Below are 27,150 nucleotides of genomic sequence, written 5' to 3'. Positions count from 1 at the left end.
AGCATAGTGTATAAGAGCTGAACAAAGGAAAATACCACCATGATATACTAGGCGAGCTCGTGACTTAAGCCTTCCTCTCACTCTCTTCTCCCACAATCATCGAATACCCCCATTTCCCTCTTCTCTTCATGCCCTTTGCTGCCTCATGGAGGGTCCCTTCTTCTTGCTGAGAATCTTCCCAATTGGTGGTGTCTCTTTTCCTGAACAAATATGGAGAGAGAAGAGGAGAAGATTGGAGTTGAGGAGAGAGGGCACAGCTAGAGAGCACACCACAAATGACTAACTGTACACTAGATTTAGTTGAAAATAATGAATATATACAAACCCCTTTAGGGTTAGGATTTCCAACCCTTTCCCTTTTAGCACTCTTTTGTGTTAATGCTATGCATAATATCGAACATGATGTTGAGATGAATCCTCAACATCTTCCCTTAAGATCAACATCATGAAGTGGGCCTTCCCTCAAGATGATGATTTTGAAGAATCGAAGAAGACTGAACATTGCATTCCATTACACCCCTTTAATGGGAATGTCCTTCCTCTGCATCAAACCAAGAGCTTGTCGGTGTTTCTCAAAAAGATATTTTCCAAGTGGTTTCGTAAAGATGTTTGCAACATTATCTTTGCTATCACAATGTTACAATGTGATGTCACAAAGTAACACTGTTTCTTTGATGAAGTGCTCTCTGACATCAATGTGCTTTGTCCTGGAATGATATACTAGATTTGTGGCTAATGCTTGAGCCGATTGATTGTCATAGTATATTGTTGTTAGCTTTGACTCATTAAAATAATTTGTTTCTGACAATAGTCTTTTGAGCCATTAGCCTCACATGAACCGGTTGTGAGTGTCTATATTCTTCATCTGTTGAAGACAAAGAAACAGTTTTGGCTAGTTGTTTGACAACCATCATATAGCACCTTGACCAAAGAAAAATGCATATCCTTGTGTAGATCTCTTTGTCTCATGATCTCCTGCAAGTCACTATCACAGGATCCATGCAACCTTGGATGAATTTCTCTGTATTCTATTCCAAACTGTCTTGTACATCTGATGTACCTCTTGGCTGCATTCCAGTGAGACTATTTTGGATTTTCCATAAATTGTGCGAGTAAACTTACTGCATAACAAATATATGGCCTTGTGATAGTCAGATACATAAGAGATCCGATGGGCTATCGATAGTACTTGTCGTTGACTATAGGCTTTTTTGGATCTTGGTAAGTTTCAAACTTTGTTCCATGGGAGTGGCTACAATCTTGCAATCTACCATATGAAACTTTTTCAGAAAACTATCCACATATTTCTGCTCGCTCATAAAGGGTTAGGTTTCATGACATGTGATGATGTGAAACCACATGTGAGTGTAGGCTGACTCCGAGTAGGAACTATTTGGGGATTTTTTGTCATGGCTTCAATTGGCTTCTTTGGAGTTCTCTCCTCTATGGATGAACTCATCTACTCTGATCTAGAACTAGACCAACCATCAAGCGATGAAAAGTAGCAAATAATTCCTTTTCTTTTGTTCCTTTTAGGTGTTGCATCGATGTAGAGGCTTGTGTGCATGCAAGAAGTGGATTTGATGTCGAGGCTAAGTGTGTGATACATGCATGGAAATGTGCATGTGATGTGATGAGCGCCTAGAGCATAAAAAATTGAGCATTTTTCCTTTTGGAGCACCCTCAAATTCTTCCTTAATCAAGTTGGAGGGGAAAAAAAGGAGAAATGATGGCAAAAGGGGTCACTTGCAAAACTGTGCTTGTGGGGCACTATGTGATGTGGTAGATGGATGCACATGCAACACACATTGAGTGCGGGTAACTGTGCCTGCCAAGGGACTGTGCCACGTGTTAGTGCTGACGTGGATGATGACGTGACCTATGAGCTGGCAATGGTGACGTGGCTTGCTTATTCTGCTGATGATGTGGTAGTATGCTTGGTCAGTGGTGATGTGGCAGATGTGCTGAGGTGGTAGATAGACTACCACGTGTCAGGATAAGGTGACGTGGCAGATTGGGTTGCCACGTGGAAGCTTGTTGACCTACCCTTGCTGGGTAAGGTTAGTGCCACGTGTCAATTGCTGACCCAACCTTGCGTCCAGATAAGAGGACAAAATCTCAAAAGAGCTGATAGAATCTTGCAAATTCTATCACCTCCTTCATTCTAAGTTGTGGAGGCATTTCTACTGCTTGATGGTGTTGTCTGCTCTGCTGGAGCCAAGGGCAATATGAGTAGCAGCTCATTGTGTGGCGCCTTGGGTGATGAAGGTAGGTCATTGGAGCTTCGAGGTCGATGAGCAAGTTGTGTTGGTGCTGCTTGTCGGAGCCATCATAGATGCTGATAGAGGTCTTTGAGGCCTCTATTGTTAACGTTGTTGGTGGCTTTGGATGTTTGAATTGTGGCTCGTGAGGAGCTTGGTGTGCGCGTTGCCATTAAGAGGCGTTCATTGGATCGTCTCATTTGATGCAATGGCTTGTGTCGCCGTTCGTGCTGGAGTCAAGAGAGACAGTTGCTCTTTGGTTCGTTGTGTGCTCAGTTGGAGTTGCCCCAATACTAGTTGTTGGAGCTCGTAGATCGACTATTGAGCGTTGCACATCTGTGTGAGGTGTGGTAGCCAGTCGCTGGTGAGGCCGTGCATTATTTGGCATTCTCTTTGGTCTCATTGAAGGGTCGGTGAAGACATAGTTGGCTGAAGCCACTGTTGAGGTCGTGTTTGCCTTGGAGTACGTGTGAGCCAAGTGAGTTGTAGGAGCCGGAAGCTCGGTCGCCTTGTGGAGCAGACACTGTTGTGAGTCGCTTTGTAGGGCTGGCTGAAGCATTGCAGAGTCGTAGTAGACGTGAGTACGTAGCTTACTTCGTTGGCTTAGTCATTGTAGCCATTGGAGAGCCGACCGTGCTTGCAAGCTGGTCGATAGCTTAGGCGTTGTGCTGTAGTGATTGAAGCATTGCCTGTAGTGTGTTGCCCTTAGTGCTAGGTTGTTGTGTTGAGCCTCCTTAGCTGCTTGTGTTCATTGCGGTTTGCCTTGCTCGCCTTTCGCTGCTGTAGGCTATACATACTCATTGCCTTTGTGTTAGGTAGTTGCCTTGCAAGATTAGTGCTGAGTCTTTGCTTGCAACAGAGTCGCCTTCGTGGTAGAAGTCGCGTAGATTCTGTTGCTTCTTCTTCTTTTTTTCTTTTTCTTTTTGAAACCTTCTATTAATGCTTGAAAAACTTCATACAAAACAGCAGCCCCGAAGGTGCTGAGTATGGAGAAAAACTAGAAAAGGCTGAAAGAGAGAACCGACCTATTCCAGAGAAACCTAGCTCACTGCCTAGGAGATCTCTGGTACTGGGGCTAACAGCCAAGTGGGGGGATTATACAACCAACAAATCCCTCGCGGGGTGAAGATGTGGAAAACACCTGCAGGCCAAGCCTTGCAAAAACAAGCACGCCTCTCGATAGTCGCCCTGGAGCCTGGAGTCCCACGCTCCCAGGTGGACCGAAGTGTGTAGATGATGTCCTACTAGATGGCGACTAGGGTAGCCGAGGGTGGAACAGGGTGCTCACCCATCACAAGACTGCAACGAGCAACCCAAATATTCCATGCCGTGATGTTGGCTACCACCTCCCAAACGTTGTCCTCCCTAGGAGAGGGAGGAGCTAGGCTGTCAGGAGGGACTACCTCGTGGAGTGCTATCCTCTAGATGCTCTGACCCTGTATCCGATAAGCAAGAGAGATCTCATCAATCTGAAACGCATGTCCTTCCTCTGTCAACCAGGCCACCATCCCCCAGGTGTAGTCTCTCTGAAGGCTTTGCATACGTGTCATGATCCTGAGGGCGCCCATCCAAATCCTCGCCACGCTGCGACAGCTCCAAAGGCAGTGCGGGATAGTCTCCAGGACACCATCGGAGCAACAATGGCACTTCCCCTCCACTTGCATCTGCTCCAACCACGAACCAATGGGCAAGCCTCCGTGGGCAGCTAGCCAGAAGAAGTATGAAATCTTCCTCGGCCGCAAATTGGACCACAAATGCATCCAAAACCTGGAGTGAACATCGCGGGGCACTTTCTCGGTCAACCAATGCCTCTCCCTCAAGGGGATCCACCTCGACAAGTCCATCTGCATCCTCCTGCCAATCCGTGTGGTGTAGGAAAAGAAGGGCACCTCATCCACCTGCTCGGCTAGGCCGCCCTTGGAAGGCCAAAACCAGCCTCTTGGATCCCACTGGACCTCCCTCAAGGGTCTACCCTCCCACAGCCAAAGGCGCCATCTAGGGGCGTCCTGCTTTGAGATACTGTGAGGGCCAATGTGCCACTCCTTTCCCAAATAACCCACCACTCTGATCATCTTCCAGTGAATCCCATCCAGACTCCCATCCATCTCTTCCCATCAGGACTCAGGAGTGGCTAAGTCAATTTCACCCATCCCCTGCCCTGCCCCTCGCAGATGCACTAGGGCATCAAGCCTCGCCTCTGCCTCCATGGGTAATCTGCTCCAACGGCCAAAGGACCCTACCGGACCACTATCCCACCGTGCCCAACCAATGTGGGTCCGCTGTCCGAGCATACGTCCCTCCTAATCTCTGATCTCTGGGTGCCTTATAAGGGGCTGATGCTCAAACTCCTCTCTGCATCTGGGCAGAGCACGAATGAGGCCCCCTACCAGTCTCTGCCAGGAGACCCTGTGAAGGCTCCTCATCAAGGGTGAACCCTTCCTCGTAAGGGGGGTCTCTGAGAAGATCCATCTGTGTGAAGGCTACCACTGTCCCCCCGTGCGTGGGATGTTCCTTAGAAGCCCTCGCTGTAAGAGGAACTTCCAAGGCTTTGCACCTGGGGTGAGGCCACGAACCACCAACTTGCCCAGAAGGGCTCTGCTCTGCATCTCCGGATCAATGATACCCAAGCCTCCCAATGCCTACGGCATGATCACTGTCTGCTAAGCTACTCGGGCTCTAGTGTTCCTTGTGCCGTCCAAACCTGCCTAAAGGAAGTTCCATACCAACCGTCGTAACTGCCCAATGCATCCTCTGTGAAAACACCAGGAGGAGGCAATATACTAGGCCGTGGCAAGGAGAACCTGGTTTGCCACTAAGGCGTGACTTGCTAGACAGCGAGCTTCAGTAGAGAAGCTTGCGCTGAACACTCTCAAGGACCGGGGCGATCTGCTACTCTGCTATAATGTCAATACCAACCTGGCATCCAAGGTATCTCGTTGTCTGGTCCTACGGGATCCATCTGAAGTCAAAGTCACTTCTCCCACTGTTCATGGATCTCCTGTGTCTCCTCAAAGCCTGTGAAGAAACCTACGGATTTTATCCAGTTGATCCGTGCACCCGAGGCCTCACAGTAAATAGCCAGGGCGCCCCTAACTCTCTCCAGACTCACTGTGGTGCCCTCAACATACAAGGCTGTGTCATCTGCAAACTTCAAGTCAAGCAGCTCCTCCTGTCTAATTGGGAGCCTCAACCATGTGAGGCAACTCTCTCTCTCACTTGAACCAAATGTCTCTCTCACAGAATGCACTCATAATGGTAGAATAAGATCTATCTCTCTCACCTTAAGAAGAATCTCACCAAAATCTCAGAAGTCTCTCACACTCTCTCACACGCATCGCGATGCCTCAGCGGAAGGAAAGGGAGCTTTGATACCATGAACAAATATGGAGAGAGGAGAGGAGAAGAGTGGAGATGAGGAGAGAGGGCACAACTAGAGAGCACACCACAAATGACTAACTATACACTAGATTTAGTTGAAAATAGTGAATATATACAAACCCCTTTAAGGTTAGGGTTAGGGTTTCCAACCCTTTTCTTTTTAGCACTCTTTTGTGTTAGTGCTATGCACAATATCGAACATGATGTTGAGATGAATCCTTAACATGTCACCCTTAGCCGTTCCACCGCTCTGAAACTATACAAAATAACCAAGGTTGAGGCTGAAAATGCCATCTCAACCCTATGGAAGACTCAGAGAAGAAGGGGGAATCCTTCCATTCCCCGAGGAAAGCAGCCCTCCGAGCAGAAGCTGCTTGAGAGGACCCTTGCATACCCATCCAGATGGCCATCAATGTGTGTATAGTGTCTGCCCATATACTAGCCATAGTCTAAGAGGGGTGAACCTAGGATCCATCCAATGCCTCTGTGTACTTGGCTCTCCATATATGCCATGCTGATATACTCGCTACTAGTATCTCTCAAGAAGAGTCCACCGAGGTATGTACAACCCTGAAGGCTGAGGCAGGAACATCGTCCAAAGAACATGTCTCAATCAAGTGTCGTCTGATAGCTATAGCCCATGATTTGTCATGCCTCTCAAAGAAGACCTAAGGCCCCGAAATGGAAAGCCAAACAATTGAGCCCCAAGTCATGAGGAAGGGGAAATGTGCAAAAGAACTAAAAATCCAGGCAACCCCGGCCCCTTCCATATAACCCCTGCTTGTCTGCAATCCAGTAGATAGTGTTGAATAGTCTCCACAACAGCTTGGCAACAATTGGGACAAGTAAAGTCAGCCTTGAACCGGGATTTCGACAGGTTGACTGCAATCCCATCATGAATAGAAATGAGGAAGTGGGATTTCCAAGGTCTCCTCCAAAATATCTTTGAGTAGTTCCATAGTATTATTAAATAGTTCTGAAGCTTTATAAAGTGGTGTTAAAGCACTATTAAGTGGTCTTGAAGCACTATTAAGTGGTCTTGGAACACTATTAGGAGCACTATCAGGTGGTTCTGCAGTACTATTCAATAGTTATTAAGTACTATTAAGTGGTTCAAAGGTATCAGTTAGTGCTTCTAAGTGGTCTAGAAGTACTATTTAGTGGTGTTAAAGCACTATTAAGTGGTCTTGCAGCACTATTAATTGGTCATGAAGCACCATTGGGTAGTCATGAAGTACTATTAGGTGGTCTTGAAGCACTATTAAGTGTGAAGCACTATTAAGTGGTTTCGTAGTACTATTAAATAGTTATTAAGTACTATTAAGTGGTCTAGAAGTACTATTAGTGGTCATTTTTTAACCGTCTTGTTAGTCCTATTGTTATAGATGATGAAAGAAGCAAAATGGGTCTATCACGAGGCCAGAGCTATTAGCATTCTCTCACAGGATCTTCTCAAACGAATGGACACATAACATTGTTATTAATCCACTTTTCATGTTGATTTTGTTCCATAGGATGTGTTTTGACATGAGAAATCAAATGAGATCAACATGGAAAGTGGACTACAAACAATGTTCAAGTCTCCAAATTTCTCTTTGTCCAAATTGGACCCGATGTTTTTGAAGGAGAGAGCAAAGGAGAATGTACGTCTTGCTTGAACACGGAAACACAAAATCAAAGAACTTAATTATTGTTCATGTTTAAGATTTGACCATAAACTAGAAGGCTTGAATTGGACAGGCAAGAGTGGTCCTGAAGCACTATGAAGTGGTTTTGCAATACTATTAAATGGTCCAGACGTACTATTAAGTGCTTCTATGTGATCCAAAAGTATTGTTAAGTGGTGCTTGAAGCAATACTAAGTGGTTCTGTAGTACTATTAAATAGTTTTGAGGTACTATTAAGTGGTCCAGAAGTATTGTCAAGTGTACTAAGTACCTCTAAGTGGTCATGAAGTACTATTAAGTGGTTCTTACTGGTCCAGATATACTATTAACCGATATTTGTTTTGTGGTAGGTGAAGTCCTTTAAAAGATTCAAGGCCCGCTACCCACAGATCAAGATTTCTCAAACATGCTTTGAGGGTCCCAAGCCCTTCTTTGTGCGCAAGTTGAAGGATCGAGCCCCTTTGGATTGGTCAAGTGTCCCATCAATTGTTGATCTTCATAAGAGTTCTAATAGAAGGTTCTATTCTTTAGGGAAAAATTTTATATCTAGTTTGTGTTCTTGTCTGAAAAGAATATCAATAAGCCCATATGAAATCCTTGGATGTAGCTTATATATTAGCTATCTACGTTAGCAAGAGAAAGACCATACCGAGAACCCTGAACTTCTAACTAACAACCCTCATCATATGGGTTGCATAAGACTAGAATTGTTTCCCCGATATAGTGGTGGAAGTATGTGTCCTTGCAGTTGATGTCCTAGCATAAGGGCCAAAAACTCTGTTGGATATGAAAGATCCATCCTAGTGAACACATCTAGTAGTGGTAGAGTAGCTTCTAAGGGTGAGGATCCCTAGGCTTGCTTGTCAGGAGCAAGGATGAAAAGGAATGAACTCTGGAAAGTCCCCACAATTAGCTAGAAGAGTGAAAGCATTACTCTAAGCAATGTGAAAAGGAGAATCCACCCTCTGAGACAAGGGCACAACAAAATTGGCCAGAGGATTAACCCAAGTGGACAATCCTATACAAAACAATTGGAGGAATACATTGCTGTAGAGACGGAAGAAGAGCTAAGGCTATGTGTCTACTGAGTGGGAACTCTACCATCTCGAACTACTACCCATTTGTGATGTAGAGGAAGTAAAAGGATCATATGGGAAAGGGCCTTTTAGGGTGTGTTTTCTTCCTTGGGACAATCTGCCCGAAGAGTCTCCAAAATGCGGCACTGATTTTGGCATTTCAGACTCTCAATCCTCTGCCTAAACGAGGAGCTATCTGGATGTAGAAGCATAATAAGGTCATCACGAATGCTAGGGTCGGTGACATTAGTCCTAATTGGTTTAGCTGCTGAAGTAGATCGGGAAGAAAGAGGATGGACCTTTGTGACCACCCCAAAAGTGGCACCAATGGTGGGAAGAAATTGTGATGGACTTCTTGAGGGAGTCCATGAAACCATATGAAAAGAGAGGTAATGGTCCTATCTTCCTCTACCAGGTCAAATCTCAAGGTGAAAGGATGGAGAAAAGCCAAGGGCTAGCTACCAAATTGTAGGGGCAATCCTTGGAGAATCAAATACTACCCGAAAGAAACCTTTGCCCAGAACTTGAACATCTGATAAATGTATGGAGAGGTTAGGCGGAAGAGATGCAAGCATCCAATCCCTAGCCTGCATCCTAGAGGGATGAGACCATGAACTCCTACAAAGAGAGTGGTGACACTCTCGACTTTACATCTTTTTTTAGCTGCTGCAGTTCGTCTTCAGAGAATATGCATATTCATAGTTAGTGAAGGAGCGAGATTGGCTGATGCCAAGGCCATCGCCAATCGGAGGAAGGAAGGCTGACTTGAGGTTGAAGAAAACCCACTTTCCACTACTTGCTTACAAGGGGCTAAGGGAAAATTTTGAAAGGTAGGGAAGAAGGAAGAAAGTGAGGAGGGGTGAAGCAGGGAGGGGGGAAGACTTAGTGAGAGGGTTAGAACGGATAGGTTTGCACAACTGTACAGACAGGCCATGTAGTTCCGTACGACCCAGGAGAGAGAAGGGAATAGGGAGGCAGATGGAGCATAGGTGAGGCGGAGAGGAAGCAGAGGCGAGGCAGATAGGCTTGGAGTTTGTACGACACTGTATAGGCTGTATGGCCTTATGTGGAGTGCCGTACAAAGCTGTATGGCATATTCGTCCAATTCTGTTTGATGCTCAGGCTTTGGAACTTGAACATCCCTTCACTGAAAGGGAATTGTCTGATGCACTGAGATCCTGTGGCAGATGGAAATCTCGAGGATAGGATGGTCTCACTGTTGAATTTTTTCTCACATTCTGGGATCTTCTTAAATTCACCTTGCTGCAAATGGTAAATACAGCATGGCGAAATTGGCAGATGCCTGTGTCATGGAAAAAGGGTCTTCTCAAGCTGATTCCAAAAAAGCAGCTATGTGATTCACTTGGTGATTGGAGGCCAATCACGCTCATGCCAGTCATTTACAAGATCATTGCCAAAATGGTGGTTGATCGGATTAAAGGCTATTTGCATGATGGGCTGCATCCCTCCCAATATGGCTTTGTTCCATGTCGCCATATAACAGATAACATTGCCAATGGTTATATTGGGATTGAATATGCCAAATACATGCAGCAGGATGTTCTACTCTTGCAGGTAGATATTGCAAAAGCCTTTGACACATTTCACCGGGATTTCATCTCGCAAACTATGCAAGCTTTGGGGTTTGGACAAAAAATGCGGCAGGTTATTTACTGGCTTTACAGAGATAGCAATGCGGCTTTCTAATGAGTGGACTCTTCGTTGTTCGGTCCGCCAGGGATGCCCTCCTAGTGCTTTACTGTATGCCATTGCTACTCATCCTATGATGCAATATATTGATCGTCTTGTGGCTATAGGATCACTTCATGGCTTGGAATTGGATGCTAATCGCAGCATGGTTGCTCAAGCTTATGCTGATGATTCTTTGTTTACCCCAAAGAATACGCTCCATGATCTTGGTGCCTTGATGCAGGCCCTCTCTATTTATGGTTTGGCAGCTGGTCTTCATGTTAATTTTCAGAAGTCTAAGCTGCTCCCTTTGCATTCCAAAGACTAGCATAGTCTATTATGGCCTGGGGATATCATTCCACCCACTCAGTTTGTTCATCATCTTGGTTACCCTTTGGGGTGGGAACTCACTCGCCGACAACAAACTGATTGGGTTTTGGCTAAGCTTCGGAAAAAGCTTGAGTATTGGAAACTGGCAACTTGGCCTTTGCACGTTTGTCTTCGAATAGTGCAGTCCATCCTTGTGGCATATATTCAATTTTACTTGCCATTGATCATGTTCACTAAGGAAGATCTTACTTCTTTCATGTATGTCTTTATGGAAATCTTCTGGCGATCCAAACATGGCAGAAAAAGTCTTAGGCTGCTTTCGATGCATCACATTTGTTCTCCCAAGATGCATGGTGGACTGAACATCACGGATATTCATGTGCATATTCTTGCCCACAAGGAAAAATGTTGCTGCAATTTCTGCAAGGTGATCAGCCTTGGGCTCTTATGATTAAGACTCTAGTCACTCATATCAGTATTTCTGTGTTTGGTCATTGGCAACTCGATCAGTGGGATTTCTTTTTTGGCTGCACTGATGGTACTTTGCCTGGCTGCCCTTTTGTCTTCCGCTTCCTTCTTGACTGCAAGCATGTTCTTTCTCATCTGGAATGGAATGGACGGCAATCTTTACTTGGGAATTCTTTGAGAGCTGAAAGCATTCACTGGTCGAAAGTCTTTTAGCCTCCCTTGGCTTTACAGGAATCTCGACGTTCCTACTTTTGTCTCGTTTAAAGACATCACCTCGGTTGCTGATGTTATAGATGATGCTAGTACTGTGCTCCCCTTTTCTCTAGCAGCCACTACATATGGATTGGGCTCTCATTATCGTCCTTTGTGGCGACAAATTACTTCTATGCTTTCGCCTTTTGTTCCGATTCCTCCTTAGGAACTCCACGACCGGCGGGAATATTAGACTTTGACTTCTCCAGGATCCTCTTCTCGTCCTTTGAGGCCATCTCAGATTACCGTACCTACATTGTATAAAATCCTTTTGCCTCAACCTTGGGTTTCAGAGAGAGGTGATTCTGTTTGACGAATGCATCGCCCAGCCAAGTGGTGGAGGAAAAGTTTACAGCAACTTTGGGCCTATAAAGTACCGCTTTGGCAACAGGTTTTCTTTTGGCGAGTTCTTTTGGGAGTGTTTCCATCTGAACAGCTATTAGCTCATCGACACATTGCTCCTGCACTTTGCCACAAATGTTTTGCTTCTTCGGAGACTGTGCCTCACTTGTTTTGGCATTGTTCGTGCTCTCGTGAGTTTTTTGATCTGCTTCGACAGTGCCTGTGAGCGAGATTCCCATCTGTTCCATTTGGGAAGTTCTTCTGGCTATTTGGGTTTCATCTATCTAGACTCTGGAGTTTCATCTTTTCTTCATTTGGGTTCGATACTGGGCACTATGGACTTTATGGACATATAGGAATTGTAAAGTCTTTGGTGATTCTACTTCCTCTCTATTTGGCTTTTTTAGGCATTCTTTGCAGCAATCTTTCTTTGATTGCTTGCAAACCCGCTGCATAGATCATGAGGTCTTTTTGGCATATACTGAAATTTTCAGTTGATGTAATTGTAGCACCTTATTTTGAGATTGCTACTCATATAATATAATCAATCAAAGATTTCACCCAAAAAAAAAGGGAGTAGAAATGAGCAAGGGTTATGGCAAAGCAAAGTGGCAGGAAGGAGCAGCAGCAGCAGCAGCAGCGATGATGTGCCAGTAGTCTACTTTTTGAAAAGAACTCTAATAATATGAGGCCTTGTAGCCATCATTTTCATAGTTTAATAGAAATATATCAAATTAAAATTTGTCCAAGGTTTATGGTTATTGCATTTTTTTGAATTGTTTTAGGGGTTGCAGGATCTTGTACATGGACATGCTCCTAGGTGTATGGACGTTGAATTATATTTATTGCTGTGGAGGCAATTCTGATAATGATTGTTTGAATGTCAATCCTTCCTAGTTGTTTGCATAAGACACGCTTATGATTTATGCGGCTGATTCTAACTTCCTTTAAGCTTGATCAAATTTTAAACTTGAAATTTCGCATTTGGCCTGTGTTAAAGCTTGTATATCTCATTTTATCCATCTGATTGCAGTCACCTCGTACAGTTTTGCTGTTGAGGGCCAATGTCACAAAGCCAGTACTGGAATTATCAACAGAATCCCTTGACTTTGAATCAGTGCGGTTAGGCCATTGCAAGGTCAGTTGCTATATTCATTTAAAAAAGCTTCCACAGATATAAAGTAAAAAGTCTGGCTTCAGATATAGAAAGAGTTGATTCTTTAACTTTGTGCCTCAATCAGATTGTATACAGTCTCTCCCTTTTTTACGGTTGGTTGAGATGGACCTTCCCACAATCGTCTGATTGAACTTTGAAATTGTGTTGTTACGATCATAAGTACAACACATTCCTGTGTGTACACTCATACCAAAAACTCTCATATAGCAAAACTGAGTGCTTTTTTCCTTGAGAATAGGCTTTTACCTTCCAATAGTGAGTGGAGGAAAGCTAATTAAGGCTACCCTCATCTGAAAAGCACTAATTGTACATTATAAGAAGAACAAAAGCAGTATTTACAAGCAGTAACATCTCAAATATGGATGTGCAGATGATGTATGTTCAGCTACGTAATGCAGGGAAAGTACCATGCTCATGGAACATCGTCAGACCAGATCCAAGCATCAGTGATTTTGCAAGCATACGCGACTTCTCAGCTTTCTTTTGTTGTCCCAGTTCTGGGACCATCCTGCCAAATGAGTACTTCAATTTGCAAGTAAGATTCTCACCTTTCCTGTGCAGTTATGTAAAATCAGGAACCCAAAAAACAGGGACACTAGAGCTTATTATCAACATCTTTTGGTGGATTTTCACTTCTGCTTTAGCTAATGTATCTGTAGGTAGAGCTTAAACTGAAATCTGAGGTTGTAATTCGATCTCATAGTATTGACGTCTGCCAAAGACCAACAGGATCTATGGGACAAGAAAATTAAACTTCTTAAATACACGTTGCAGCCCCTTGATTCCATGATTTCCTTTAAGTGTTGATCTTACCCATCTTACTGGCTGCCCCAAGAGACGCTGCAGATTACATACTGTTGATGTCTTTTACAAATGCATGGCATATTAACAAAGCATGGTGTTTATCCTTATGTTACCCATTTAGCAATGCTTGCGTGTTCTCATTTCTCCAGGGATTTTTTGCTTGCACGTCCTGGTCATGAAATCTAGTACCCATTCTTAGTATTTGGCATCTGTTAAAGAAAGAGAAAGGCCACCTTCAAGGTAGCCATGTCGATTATTGATCTCAAAATGGTGTGTGGCAGTCTGTTTGCATCTATTCAAATCACTATGCTTACATAGTAGATACATGATCATCTTGCTTCTCCCTCCAAGGGCAACATGTATACCTCTATTACCAAGATGAGGAAGGGGATCTACACTTTGGTTTGCAGCTCCTCTATCAAAGTCCCTTTTGCACCCCCCTCTCTGAGCAAGGTTCAAGGGAGAAGTACATCATGCGATGCATGAAAGAACAAATAAAATCAAGCTTTTGTAGTGAAAGAGCTGGAAGATAACCAAGGTTGAGGCTGATAGGGCCACCTCGACCCTGTGGGGGTTTCCAAGAAAAAGGGGAACCATACCATTCCCTCAAGAAAACATTCCTCCTAGTAGAGGCTGCTCACGAAGGTCCCTGCATAGTCCCCTAAATGCCTATCAAGGTGTGTACCATGTTTGTCCAAATACGAGGATGTCCATTTCACGAGCGATCAAGACCGAGCAAAAGTGTAAATCGAGCAGTTGGGCAATGAAAAATGTCTATCTAAATTTGTTTCATGATAACCAATCAAAGACAGAAAATAATCCCATGCATTGCTAAAGCATGGACAAGCAAAGATTGAACAATGAAAGAAAGCTCCGTCAAAAACATTCATGTAAAGGTGCTTGCTTGCTCCAGTGCATCCTAGGTACAAAGTCACTCATACAACAATCTGCAAAAACTATTCCACTAAAAGAAATCTCTACTATATGTTTTGGTTTGACAGTGCATTGTATGTACAGAATCACTAGAAATGATCTGCCAAAACCATTCCACCAAAAGAAAGCTCTTACTCTAGATCCCTTAAAACATAAGTTTTATCTATGCATAATTTGGCCTTTTTGGCAGTAGAAATGAGCTCAAAAGGCCCAGAAACCCTAGAAACGACTGTAAACATGGGTACCTTTAAATTATTTTTCAAAACCCCCTCTGAAGAAGAAGTGCATCTGTCATAGCAGCCCGCGCCGACACGGGCTGCTTTCGCTAAAAACAGATGCACTTCTTCTCCAGAAGGGGTTTTGAAAAAACACCAAAAGGTACCCATGCTTATAGTCATTTCTAAGGTTTTTGGGCCTTTTGAGCTCATTTATGGTGCCAACAAGGCCAAAATATGCATAGGTCAAAAGTTTTGCTTTTATTGCAAGGGATTTAGAGAGTGTATGTGTATATATATTTACTTATTTATTTATTTATTCATTCACTCATTTATTTATTTATTTAAAATCTCATATGCAATCCTTGATATCTTAACCGTAATATATATGAAGAAATTGATAGACACTTTTTTGTATGGCACAAAATTTTAGCATGATAGACCACCATTACTGAATTACATATGCAATCAGCCTAACCTCTTTTCCCATAATGCTTGAGGGTTCAAAGTCATCTAGTCATACTCAAAAGAGTGCTACTTTGACCATCTCTTGCAATTTGGAAGACAAATATTTAACTAAGTAAATTTAGAGGTGAGTTATTTGAGTGCATCATCAAGCAACTGATGGTGGGAAAGCTTCCTAACAATTGGCTAGAAATGGATTTGGTATCATAGTAGATTGTGATCAAGAACTATAATGTTTGATTAGAAGGAAGTTTGATAATCTGTAGGATGCCTCTTATATCTACATTAGACATAAGAAGACTGATAATTTATAGGATGTGTCTTATGTCTACATTAGACATTGTAGTATCCACACAAGAATTGGCTAGTCGTTATGGGAATATAATTTTTCTTGCTTCTTATGTACTCTTAGTTATCCTATGCTATAGTTGGTTAAGAATTGGTTAAGAAGTGAAGGCCTGCTAGATAAATGTTAGCACAAAGCCCAATAGCTACTACAAGCTGATGTGAAAGTCCCTAGGGTATTATTGTTCCAGCCAATTGTTGTTTGTTTACTATGAGGATGTGAAGTAGAAGCGTGAAAGTACATATTCCTCTTGGAGACCAGAGACATTCCCTTTAGAGGGGAGCATTGTGCACCACATAGGTGGGATGTTCTTATAGAAGATCATTTTCATTATGGAGTTGCATTATATGCATCAACTCTCTTGGATGCCATCCATACTCACTCAGCCTTTCCTTTTACCTCTCAGCCCTTATCTTCTTTCCCTCTGTCTGGGGGGGGGTGGTCCTATCCCTTCCGGAAGTGTTACTGGAGTCCAAAGGTCACTGGTGTGAGAAGCACGGAGGGTGTACGGGTGTCTTAAGCTCTAATGCAGTGGATCACACTGTCTAAGTGCACTATGCAGAGATGTGGTGGCAGTGTAGGCTGTAATGCAGTGAATCACGCTGTATGAGTGCATTATGCAAGGTGACGGTCACGTCAGGAAGAGAAGCCCAGAGAGAATGAACACAAGGAGAAACAATCATCATGTGTGTTAGAGTCATGAACAACCCCATATGCTAGGGAAATAGAAATGACGAGAGGGTGACCAGGTTGGCCGAAGTACACAAGTCACTGAAATGGACGGCTGAAGTCACAAACCACAAGTCACAAGTCACAAGAGGTGGCCAATGACAAAGTACACAGGTTCATCCTCATAGTGGACACAAGCTACAATGGGCGAGCTTGTAGGCCAAGCCTCTATCTCTCCTCACACTCTCTTCTTGGGCAAGCTTGTAGCTCCAACCTCTATCTCTCCTCACACTCTCTTCCGTCCGAGCAGCAGCTCATCGTTTGAAGACTGGGAGAGCTAAGGACCATGATGGATTGCAAGCGGAGTATGTAATCCATGGGATTGATGCCTTAGCTACAGTCCTCTCCCGTCTTTTTAACGAGTCCATTTGTACAGGTCTTCCACCTAGTTGGCTAGAAAATACTATAGTACCCATACACAAGTCGGGGGATCCTTTGGAGGCGTCAAACTACAGGACCATTATGATTGGCCATGTCATGGCCAAGATTTATGCGACCATTCTAGAAGGACATATAAATGACCATGCCGAGGCGACAGGCATGAGAGCTAGAGGGCAGGCAGGATTTCGTGCAGAGCACTCGACTCTAGATCATATCTTCACACTCAGGGCTTTGATTGAGGAGGCGAAGTCACGTAAGCAACGGCTCTATTGTTGCTTCGTGGACTTCAGAAAGGCATTTGACACTGTGCCGCGTTTCAGACTCTTCCAGCGACTTCGTGACTTGGGATTCAATGGGGAGATTCAATGGGCGATCATGGCCTTGTATGAGAGAGTCACAGGTAGAGTCAGGACACGGGCGGGGCTGTCGGGGGAAGTACGCAGTACGATAGGGGTGAAGCAGGGGTGTCCTTTGTCTCCGACACTCTTTGGTCTCTATATCGATGAGTTAGAGATGTACATACAGACAATGGGTGGTACAGGTTCTTTACTGGCAGGATCCACGATACCGATTCTCCTCTATGCAGATGACGTGGTTCTTATTTCTTCCTCCCAGCAGGGTTTACAGGCACATCTCCATGCACTCCACAGCTTTTGTCAGGACAGAGGGTTGTCTGTAAACCTTGGGAAGACCAAAGTCATGGTCTTCAACACGTCATACCAGGTTTATAGGAGAGGCGAGTTCTCTTTCACATTTGACGGGCAGGAGGTGGAGCTAGTCAGGGAGTATACATATTTGGGTGCCACATTTAGAGGTCCAGTCTTCACCATGACGCATGCAGCACGAGATAGGATCAGTAGAGGGTATGCCGCCTTGGCTCTTCTCGAGAGGCAGTGTGCACAGTCACATTTTCAGCATCCCGACACGAAGTCCTTACTTTTCGATACGCTGGTGAGACCTGCAGTCATGTATGCTAGCCCCTTTTGGGCAGGAGATCTCAGTGTTGCAGATTGGAGACGAGTAGAGAGGTTACAGATCATCATGTTCTCCAGATTGATCAGAGCGAAGCCCACGGTACCGCATCAGATTACGTTCGCAGAGTTCGGAGCTACACCCCTAGCGCTAGATGCAACATTTCAGTCAGTTACATACTTGCATAGGATCAGGGCGCTCGGAGACTCAACAGCAGGCAGAGCGTGATTACCGTGGCTAGCACTGACATCCTCGCAGATGTTAGCGGAGAGAGGTCATACTTTTTGTTGGTACCACACACTCTCCACATGGCTCACCTCGCTGGGCTTGGATATGGATAGGCTGCCACCATTTCGATACAGCATAGATGCCCCTCGCCTCCCTCTCACTCGACATGAGCTCAGCCAGGTTATCAGGGCAGATTTGTCGCAGCTACACACGTTTCGCACTTGGGTTCATCCCACGGAGCTTCCTACAAAGATGGCCACATATCGTGACCATTTTCTCAGGATTTCAGAGGATGGCTTCATCATATCCCCAGGATATATCGGCATTCATATGTCGCACTCACTCAGGATTGCCTTGGGCCAGCTCAGGGTATCTTCCCACAAATTAGACGTTGAGGCCGGCAGGATGCGTCGTACAGCTACCGGACATAGACCCAGGCGAGAGACTAGGATATGCCCTTGTTGCACTTTGTTTGCAGATGCCCTTTATATTATGAGATCCGTGGCAGATTTCACTGCTTATTTGGGCACGGATTTGGACCTCTCTCTCGAATTATGGAGTATGAGGATCAGTATTGCTTAGCGTTGTTCATCAGGGAGATCACCAGATACAGAGAGAGATTCCTCAGAGAGCACCGTCGCATCCCTGCCAGAGACCTGGTTATTCATGAGGAGCAGGACGAGGCGCAGGACCATGACCACAGAGATAGCCCATCTTGCCAGAGAGCACCGATGGTTCCACCCCGAGGATGTACATATGACATGATCCGGCAGCACCGCAGGATGATCTTACACAGAGGCCGTACCCGTCGCTTTATTTCTAGACGACGGAGGATGATGGCAGATTTTCGGAGGAGATTGCTCCATGGAGACTTGGCACCACCAGCAACCCATTTGACACTTGCCCAGATCTTCACACTCATGGCAGGAGGCATGGTCGATGGCCATGACTTCCATCATTTCTTTGGATCACAGACCCCTTAGGGAAGACGATGTTCCTCATATTTCATATTTTACATTTTGTATCTAGGCATTTTTGGTACTCTATTTCATTTCATTTTGTATCTAGGATTTTTGTAGCCATTTTTGACATCTTAGCGGTATTACGATGAGGCCACCTAGTTGGCGCATCGTTGATGATGTATTTTCCTTTCGGATGATTTTGTGTCCCATAGGCCATGTATGGCCTTCCGTGGACCTTTAATAAAATTTCTTTCTTTCTTTCTTTCTTTCACTTTCTCATGAATGCAGAATACCGAATGAATCCCCCCGCTCCTCCCCCCCTCCGTCAACCTCATCCACGGTTCCTTGGCAGGTACCTCCCCTTGCTAAGAATCTCCTCCCTTCCTCCTTATTGGTGTTCCCTCTATCTCCCTTAGCCGTTGTGCTGCTCGGTCTCTTAATGGCTTTGGTGACTTCCTGACTCGACAGTCTTTTCTAGTCGGTATTCCTCTATAGGTTATAGCCTTGCGGGATGCACGGGAGGATGCCCTTGTCTTTGAGGTTCGGTCGGGAGGCAGACTTCACAGATCTTCAAAGGATATTCTTTTGGGGCTTGCCTTTCAGCCGGTCAGGATTGCATGTTACATGGAGTGGGGGAAGGATTCACAGTGGTATTTTGATCCTGACCCCGTTCTTCTGATACTCGGGTCTTGGAGACTCTGGTTATATGGTGGTTCCCTCATTAGGTCCTTGTAGTGGGACCCTGGAGAGTGGGAGTGGATTGATGAAGGGAATTGAGAGAATAGCACCTTCTTCTTTCGTTACACAATCAGAAATGCTAGGAGATTCCAGCTCAGCAGTAGAGGTTGGAGGCCCTTCAGAGCACATCTTTGGGATAGTTTTCAGATTTCTGCAGAAGTGTAGAAAAACTTTTGGAGGAGGCTCTAGAAAGCTCTGGAAATCTCTTAAGAATAGAAAATCACTCTTTTCTTTTGACTTTCTATTCACGGAGGGATTGCAGTGAATCTATTCACAAGCCAACACTGGTTGGAAGACCCATTTGCTCTTACAATGGTTACATTTTTTAGCATACTTCTTCTTGGCTTCATCATCAGCTCCTATCTCTACTTTTGAAACAGAAGCAACATCTCCAAGACTCTGTTACACTGCTCAAGGAGATTTCTGACTTAACTTTACCAGAAGATTGCATTTTGTTCACTTTTGATGTGGAATCTAGGTTCGGGGCTGACCCTAGTTCTCGATGCCACATAGCAATTGAGTCAGTTCAGCATTGCCTCTCAGAGTGCAGACAGGTGAGGATAATATGGAAGGGTGTTGCTAGGATACTTTGCATATTTCATAGAGCACCCTTCTTTATGACTTGGGGATTAGTTGCATGGTTGTCTCTTCTTGGTCATTAGGTGTTTTTCGAGGGACATGGCTCAGATTCAGCCTTCTTCGTATGACACCATCTTGTGCAGTCATGTTTCCTCCAAGATGTTCCTTTCACTCCTTTCAAAGCTGCCCATGCCTCTATAGACACATCTTGGGAGATTTTGGCTAGTATTTCAGCTTGGCATATTTGGAGGGCTAGATGTACGGAGGCGATGGAGAGTTCCCAGGTTCACCCTTCCCAGACTAAGGCCAGTATATGGACTGATACTATACACACTTTGATGGCCATTTGGGCAAGCATGCAGGGATCTTCGAGAGCAGCTATTACTACTAGGAGGGATATCTTTTTCAGAATTTGGAGGGGATCTCCTTTCTTCTCTGATTCTCCTTCAGGGTTGAAGTGGCATTTTCAGCCTCCACACTGGATTTTTGTTAGCTCTTTCTGAGCTGGTTTATTCTTTCATGCATGTCATGATGTACTTCCACACTTGAGTTTGCTCTTGCGGTTTTCACTCATACTTAATGAAGTAGGAGTGACCTTAGTATTCTCCTTCTCTTCTTCAATTGTATCCATTACATTCCAGAGGTTCTCGTACTTTGCCTAATAGCGGTGGTATGCCCTGTAGTAGTGATCATGCCAGGTCTGCAAGGAGGTATGTGAGCTGTGAAGGGTGGCATGCTGCTCACGAAGCTGCATGAAGTCATCGTCCTTGTCGGCAAGTTGATGTTCTAATTCAACCACCTTTAGTGCTGATTTTTCCTTTGCTGCAAGTTGGTCTTCTAATCCAGCCACCCTTAGCTCTGATTTTTCCTTTGCAGACATCGTAGAATTTAGGGAGTTAGCTGCATGATGGCTTCTCAAGGATTCCATTTCTGCCTCCCACTCCTGTTTTTGAAAGTGGTGCTTATCCTGAAGTGCAGCCCGCTGAACATTCCATGCTATGTCTTGCTCATGTAAAGCAGCCTCCTGCTGTTTTTTCCAGCCTTCTTCCAGCTTCAATTGTTGTTTCTGGAACAGCATCTTATGTGTATAGCCGGTGGAATTAAAGAGTGCTGCTCCCAGTTGGGTGAAAGTATCATCCAACATGCGCTGCGCTAGATTCATGGATCTCTTCGCCCCATCATATTTGTCACTAAAATTCAAACGGTACGCCATATTAATCACATCTCTCAGCTCTTCAAATATGGCCGACATAGCTCATTCCTCTACTTTCCACTGTGGCCAGATAATCCAAATCGATGTAACAAGTGGGAGCCCTAGAAGCCCGCCGGTTCTCTGCTAGAGTTTCCTGTAAAGGGATGGTGAATATCTGTCTACGTCCTCCTCTTCCAAGCAGACGGGAGAGGGTTTCCTTTGAAGGACGGATAGCAATTTCTTGTAGTCTTCATTCTGCCTCTCGATGAGGATTACCAAAAAGCGAGCGACAAAAAGCGAGCAAGCCAAAAAAAGCGAGCGATAAAAAACAATAAAAGATTTATAAATCCCCCATTTTAGTAGCAAAAAATAATAACTTATTCAAAAGTGCATATGTTCCCTCAATGCCAGAAGGTTAAACATGCATATAACTTTAAAGCCATTAACACTAATTTCACATCATCCATGAGACAGTTTGTATGTTTAACTTCCAAGTCATTGTTTGTATCAAAGACAAACCCTACTGCAATCAAGTTCTCTCTTTCCACTAGAGTAATTGAGATCATCTTTCCAAGGACTCCTTGCATGGATTAGTCTAGATTCCATGCATATGTAAATGCTTAGGTTTTTTAACTCTGTTCACTCTTGGAACAAAACCCATGTTTCTTTGTTACTGCAAAAATATCCTTCCTAATGATTTATTCTTACCTCCCACTAATCTTACCAATGCAGTAAATTGGCCACAAATTCATTTTTTGGTGCATTAAATTTTACTAGATGGTGCACAAAGACATGATAATCGTCTAAAGTACGCCTTGCCATTTGATTTGATATGTAACATGACCCCGTTTGGACTTGTAAATCAAAAGATACAGGGATGTGAAAATGTCCTCTTTTGGGCCAAAATAGGGAGCGCGTTAACGCGCTCCCTGTTTTGGCCCAAAAGAGGACATTTTCACATCCCTATATTTTGGCAAGATGTCAACATTTGATTGTTTTGGCCCAAAAGATGAGTTTTTAACGTCCCTGCATCTTTTGATTATCAAATATAAATGGCATAATGTTACATATCAAATCAAATGACAAGGCATGATTTAGATGAATATCATGCCTTTTTGCACGATCTAAAAAACTTGTGTGCATCAGAATATAAATTTTGTGACACATAACCACCTTTTTGAATACTTTGTACTTCAAGCAATTATTTTATAAAAAACTAAGATTCTTTCTTTGCTTGCTTGATTTTCCAACCACTTCAACTAATTGTCGCTCGCTTTTTTGGGCTTGCTCGCTTTTTCTCGCTCGCTCGATTGACTGCCTCCCTCTCGATAATGGCCACATTAGAGAAGGATTGGCCTGAGGAGGCAGCTATGTACTGTGCCAACATGTCATTTTCATGGAGGGGTGGACAATCAGCTGACATACGCAATTTCCCGCCTTCAAATTTCTTGATTTTGGTTGGAGACTTTAGAAGGTCTGCCTTTGGTGCGCTCCCATGTTGCCGCAGCGAGGAGTGTGTAGGGGGGCTGCCGAAGAGAAATGTGAATATCCTCATGAGAAAGTATCAATAACTACCTGAGTGACGGAGAGCCAATTCCCAAAGCCAGGTTCAAATCCAACCCAAGGGAAAAGCCTGTTAGGCCAGCGTGATCCTGGACACATGTGGTGATGATGGCATCTGTGAGAGTAGTGGGCATAGAAGAAGCAAATCCAAAAGTCAAACCATGCATACCTAATGCCACTCCATGTAGGCTTGATGTCTCCTCCTCCAAGGAGCATATGGAACATGCTGTTTGAGACAGAGCATCCGATGTGGTCTCGGGTAAAACACCTGTGGAACGAGATGTGACGCCATGTAGAGCAGCCCATGTTGTCACTAGTAGAGCATCGGGTAGACCTATGCCGGGAACGATGGATGTCACCTCTTAGATGGATGGTGTGCTTACTTGTAAGAAGCCCGTGGAACCTGATGTGACTATAAGTAGCATATCCCATGGTGCTACTGGTGACTCATGGGGTACAACTTCCACTGGTGTCTCTGGTAACTTATGTAGTACAACCGCCACTAATGTAATCGAGGTCACGATAATTGTGTCGGAACCTACCGTTACTATAGGAAGAATATCCACATCCCCTGAATTCTGGGGCACTACCTGTCCTGAATGCAAGAGGTCACTGCTGTGGAACCTGATGTGACTATAGATGGATTTGCCGGCCACATCTCTAGATGAGGTATGTTGTATATGCTGCCTTGGTGATCTTGGTCCGGTGGCATCGTTTGTGGAGGCTGATTTGGGCATGGCTCTCCGAGAGGTTCTCTGTGTCAAAAGTGGAGAAGAGGTTGGTACGGCAGGAGTGGAAACTGCAGAGGGGATACAAGCACTCATTGGAGAGGAAACTGAAGATGAAGGAAGGCGACCTGTCACTATGGACGGGTGATTGGCCCTCCATTGATACAACAAGTAGGTGAGGTGTGGCCCATAAGTGCACGTATGTGTCCCCCTGTGCTTGCGGACAGTGTTGTGGAAGGCGGAATAGAATAGAGAGGCAAAGTCATATACAATGATGGAGAGCAAGGAGTTGAGAGCAAGATGGATGGCTTTCGTAATGAAGAAGTATCCTGGTGGCGGAGTAGAAGTGTGTAAAGAAATACCTAGCCAAGATGGCTTCTCTTCTATTCCCGTCGATGAATTTTTAACAATCATGTCCCCGTTGCGATGAGTTTTACATTGCGGGAGAAAGGACATGAATACTTGAGACTCTCTCTAAGGTGGTTAAAAAGGGAGAGTCGGAAGACGGAGGTAGGTGGATACCAGAATGGAAGTAAACAGATGCCTTAAATCTAAAAGCCAAAGGTGTCCGTGTCAAAGTCATATGATTGGGGATGAAGGCAGTACACAACTGGACATCCACAGGGGGAAGCACCACCATACCAAAATTTGGTCAATGACACTCGTCCAATCTCATCAAGAGATAACATTGTGGAGAGTTTGAGCTTCGAATCAAGAAAGGGTTTCAATACAACCCTGAGTGCTGAGGAGGATGAAGTGGGGTCGGGAGGATCACCACCTGTGTTGTGCCCGCTAAATCCTTGGGATGTCGCCTTTCGAGTTCCCCTGGAAGGCATATAATCAGAGTCCTCGTGATCCGAAGAATCTGAGGGACTAGAAACATGTGATAGGTCCGCATCCGAGATGATGGTGATATCTTTGGAGGATTGAGAATCTCTATCCGCTTTAGGTCATTTGGAATCCCCCTTCTTTGGCATAGCTGGTCAACTGTAGGTTGTTCGCTTGGTGACGCCATGGTTGGCTGGCCTTTGTAAGTCCTTGCCGAAATCCAGCAAAGAGATGTGTCGTTAGGCAACCGAGGCTTGTACTTTGGTCATTTCACAAGCATGAAAGGGTAAGCATTCCGTTACAGGTCATTGCATTGCAGGATGCATATGAGGATACCCTTGTCTTTGATGTTCAGTCGGGAGGCATACTTATTAGGTCTTCTAACGATATTCTTTTGGAGGTTGCATTTCAGCCTGTCAGGATTGCAGGATTCATGGAGTGGGGCAGGGATTCGTAGTGGTATCTTGACCCTGATCCTATTCTCCTTGTGCTAGGGTCTTGGAGACTCTGGCTGTATGGTGGCTCCCATTGGAGGCCCTCCAGAGCGCCACATTGGGATAGTTTTCAGATTTCCGCAGCTATTCGGAAGAACTTTTGGCGTAGGCTCTGGAAATCCCTCAGGAATAGGCTGACCCTACTTGTCCTCCTTGTCACATGGCAGTTGAGTCAGTACAGCATTGCCTTTGGGAGTGCAGACAGGCGAGGATGATCTGGAAAGGTGTTGCTAGGATTTTCAGCATCTTTCATATAGCACCTTTCTATACGACTTGGGGTTCAGTGGCTTGGTTATCTCTTACTGGCCCACAGGTGTTTTTCGAGGGACATGATCCAGATCCAGCTTTCATTGTACGGCGACATTCTTGTTCCCTCCAGGATGTTCCCCTCACTCCTTTCAGAGTTGCTCATGCCTCAATAGACACGTCTTGGGAGATTTTGGCTAGCATTGCAGCTTGGCATATTTGGAGAGCCAGGTGTACAAAGGCGATGGAGGGTATCCAAGTTCACCCTTCCCAGACTATGGCCAGTATTTGGACTGACACAATACACACTCTGATGGCCATTTGGGCGAGCATGTAGGGATCCTCCAGAGCAGTGGCTAGGAGAGTTACTTTTTTCAGAGTTTATAGGGGATCTCCTTTCTTCTCTAAGTTTCCTTCAGGGTTGAGATAGCATTTTCATCCTCCGCCTTGGTTCTTTATTAGCTCACTTTGAACTATTTTTTCCTCATGCATTGCATGATGTACTCCCGCATTTGAGCTTGCTCTCGCGGTTTTCTTTCATACTTACTGAAGTAATTTTCTTGAAAAGAAAAGAAAAGAAAGGGTAAGCAGGAGGTGTGGATGACCCAGGAGAAGAGTAGGTGGGCAAGGGGATTGTGGGAGAGTATGGCCAGGCAAGATGCTGGTGCAGGAGGATGGCGCAGGAGGAGATGATGGTGGCGCAGGAAGATGGCGTAGGAGGAGATGATGGCACAAAGGGGGGAGTGCAGAAGGAAGGTGGTGTAGGAGGGAAGAGGGGGATGGTGCGGGAGAGGGAAGAGAGGGAGGAGCAGGAGGGAGGGGATGGTGTAGGAGAGGGAGGGTAGGATGGCGCTGCAAGGGATAGGGATGCGCCAAGGAGAGGGAAGAGGGGGAGGCGCAGGAGAGAGGGAATGGTGCAGGAGAGGGAGGGGAGGATGGCGCATCAAGGGAGGGGGATGCACGAAGGAGAGGGAAGAGGGGGACGCGCAGGAGGGAGGGGAGGATGGCGCAAGAGAGGGAGGGGAGGATGGCATAGCAAGGGAAGGGGGGTGTGGTGCAGTAGGGGAAGGAAGATGGCCCAAGCTGGTAGAGGGGGAGATGGCATTGTCGGGGCTGGCATTGTCGGGGAGAATGATGCAAGGGGGAAGGTAAGGTGCAACAGGCAGAAGATGGCGCAAAGGGGAGGCCGCTATGGAGGAGGGGAGGGACCTATTGAAAGGAGGGAGGAAAGAGATGGAGGAGAGGGGAGAGATAAGGGTACCCAAAAAGCAAGTTGGCTAAAAATAGCGAAAGTGCTAAAAATAGCACAGGAGAATGATGGGCACAATGGATAGGGTGAAGAGAGAAGAAGAGGGATGTAGAGAGAGGTGAAGGCAATGGGGAGAGAGTGATCATGTAAGAGAGAGGTGATGGGTTGGAGAGAGAGCGGTCTTGTAAGAGAGAGAGGGTGGTGGTGGACAAGAGGTGGAAAGAGAAGGTAACATGTAGAGACAGTTGGGGGTGTGACAAGAGGTGGAAAGAGAAGGCAACATGTAGAGAGAGGTGGTGGTGTGACAAGAGGTGGAAAGAGAAGGCAACATCTAGAGAGAGGTGATGGTGTGACAAGAGGTGGAAAGAGAAAGCAACATGTAGAGAGAGGTGGTGGTGTGGCAAGAGGTGGAAAGAGAAAGTGCCATATAAGAGAGAAGATGGAGTGACAAGGGGTGGAAAGAGAAGGCCCCCTATAGAGAGACGGGGTGAGCAGGGGTGGAAAGAGAAGGCCCCATGTAGAGAGAGAGGGGGTGACAAGGGGTGGAAAGAGAAGGTGCTATGCAAGAGAGAGAAGGTGAAGTGACAAGGGGTGGAAAGAGAAGGCCCCATGTAGAGAGAGAGGGGGGTGACAAGGTCTGCTCTCTGATCCACTTCCATGACCAGGTCTACGTTGGGCTTCACCTGCTTGAGATGTACCGATACAAGGAGACCCTACTACGACAGATCAGAGAGTAGTAGGAGGCGATCAGACCACAAGATACAAAGTCTGACCAGATACAGCGGCGAGTCACAGATTTCTATGTATTTGAGTCAGCTCCAGAACACAGTGGGATGGAGGAGGAGGAGCTAGACGGTA

At 45.2% G+C, this 27,150-nt stretch overlaps 1 protein-coding gene across 1 annotated transcript in view; it reads left to right on the top strand.

Moving 5' to 3' along the window:
• Positions 1–27,150, top strand: part of LOC147899557 (uncharacterized) — a 406,773-nt gene that overhangs the window by 250,585 nt on the left and 129,038 nt on the right. The window contains exons 19-20 of the mRNA XM_087377749.1: positions 12,497–12,601; positions 13,011–13,175. Of these exons, the coding sequence (XP_087233875.1) occupies positions 12,497–12,601; positions 13,011–13,175 (270 nt within the window). The remainder of the gene's footprint in view (positions 1–12,496; positions 12,602–13,010; positions 13,176–27,150) is intronic.

This window comes from Dipteris shenzhenensis, chromosome 8, assembly GCF_047967505.1.
Source record: "Dipteris shenzhenensis isolate YYH24624 ecotype China chromosome 8, Dip_SZ_1.0, whole genome shotgun sequence".
NCBI classification, from domain to species: domain Eukaryota; kingdom Viridiplantae; phylum Streptophyta; class Polypodiopsida; order Gleicheniales; family Dipteridaceae; genus Dipteris; species Dipteris shenzhenensis.
This window is presented reverse-complemented; position numbering and strand designations above follow the sequence as displayed.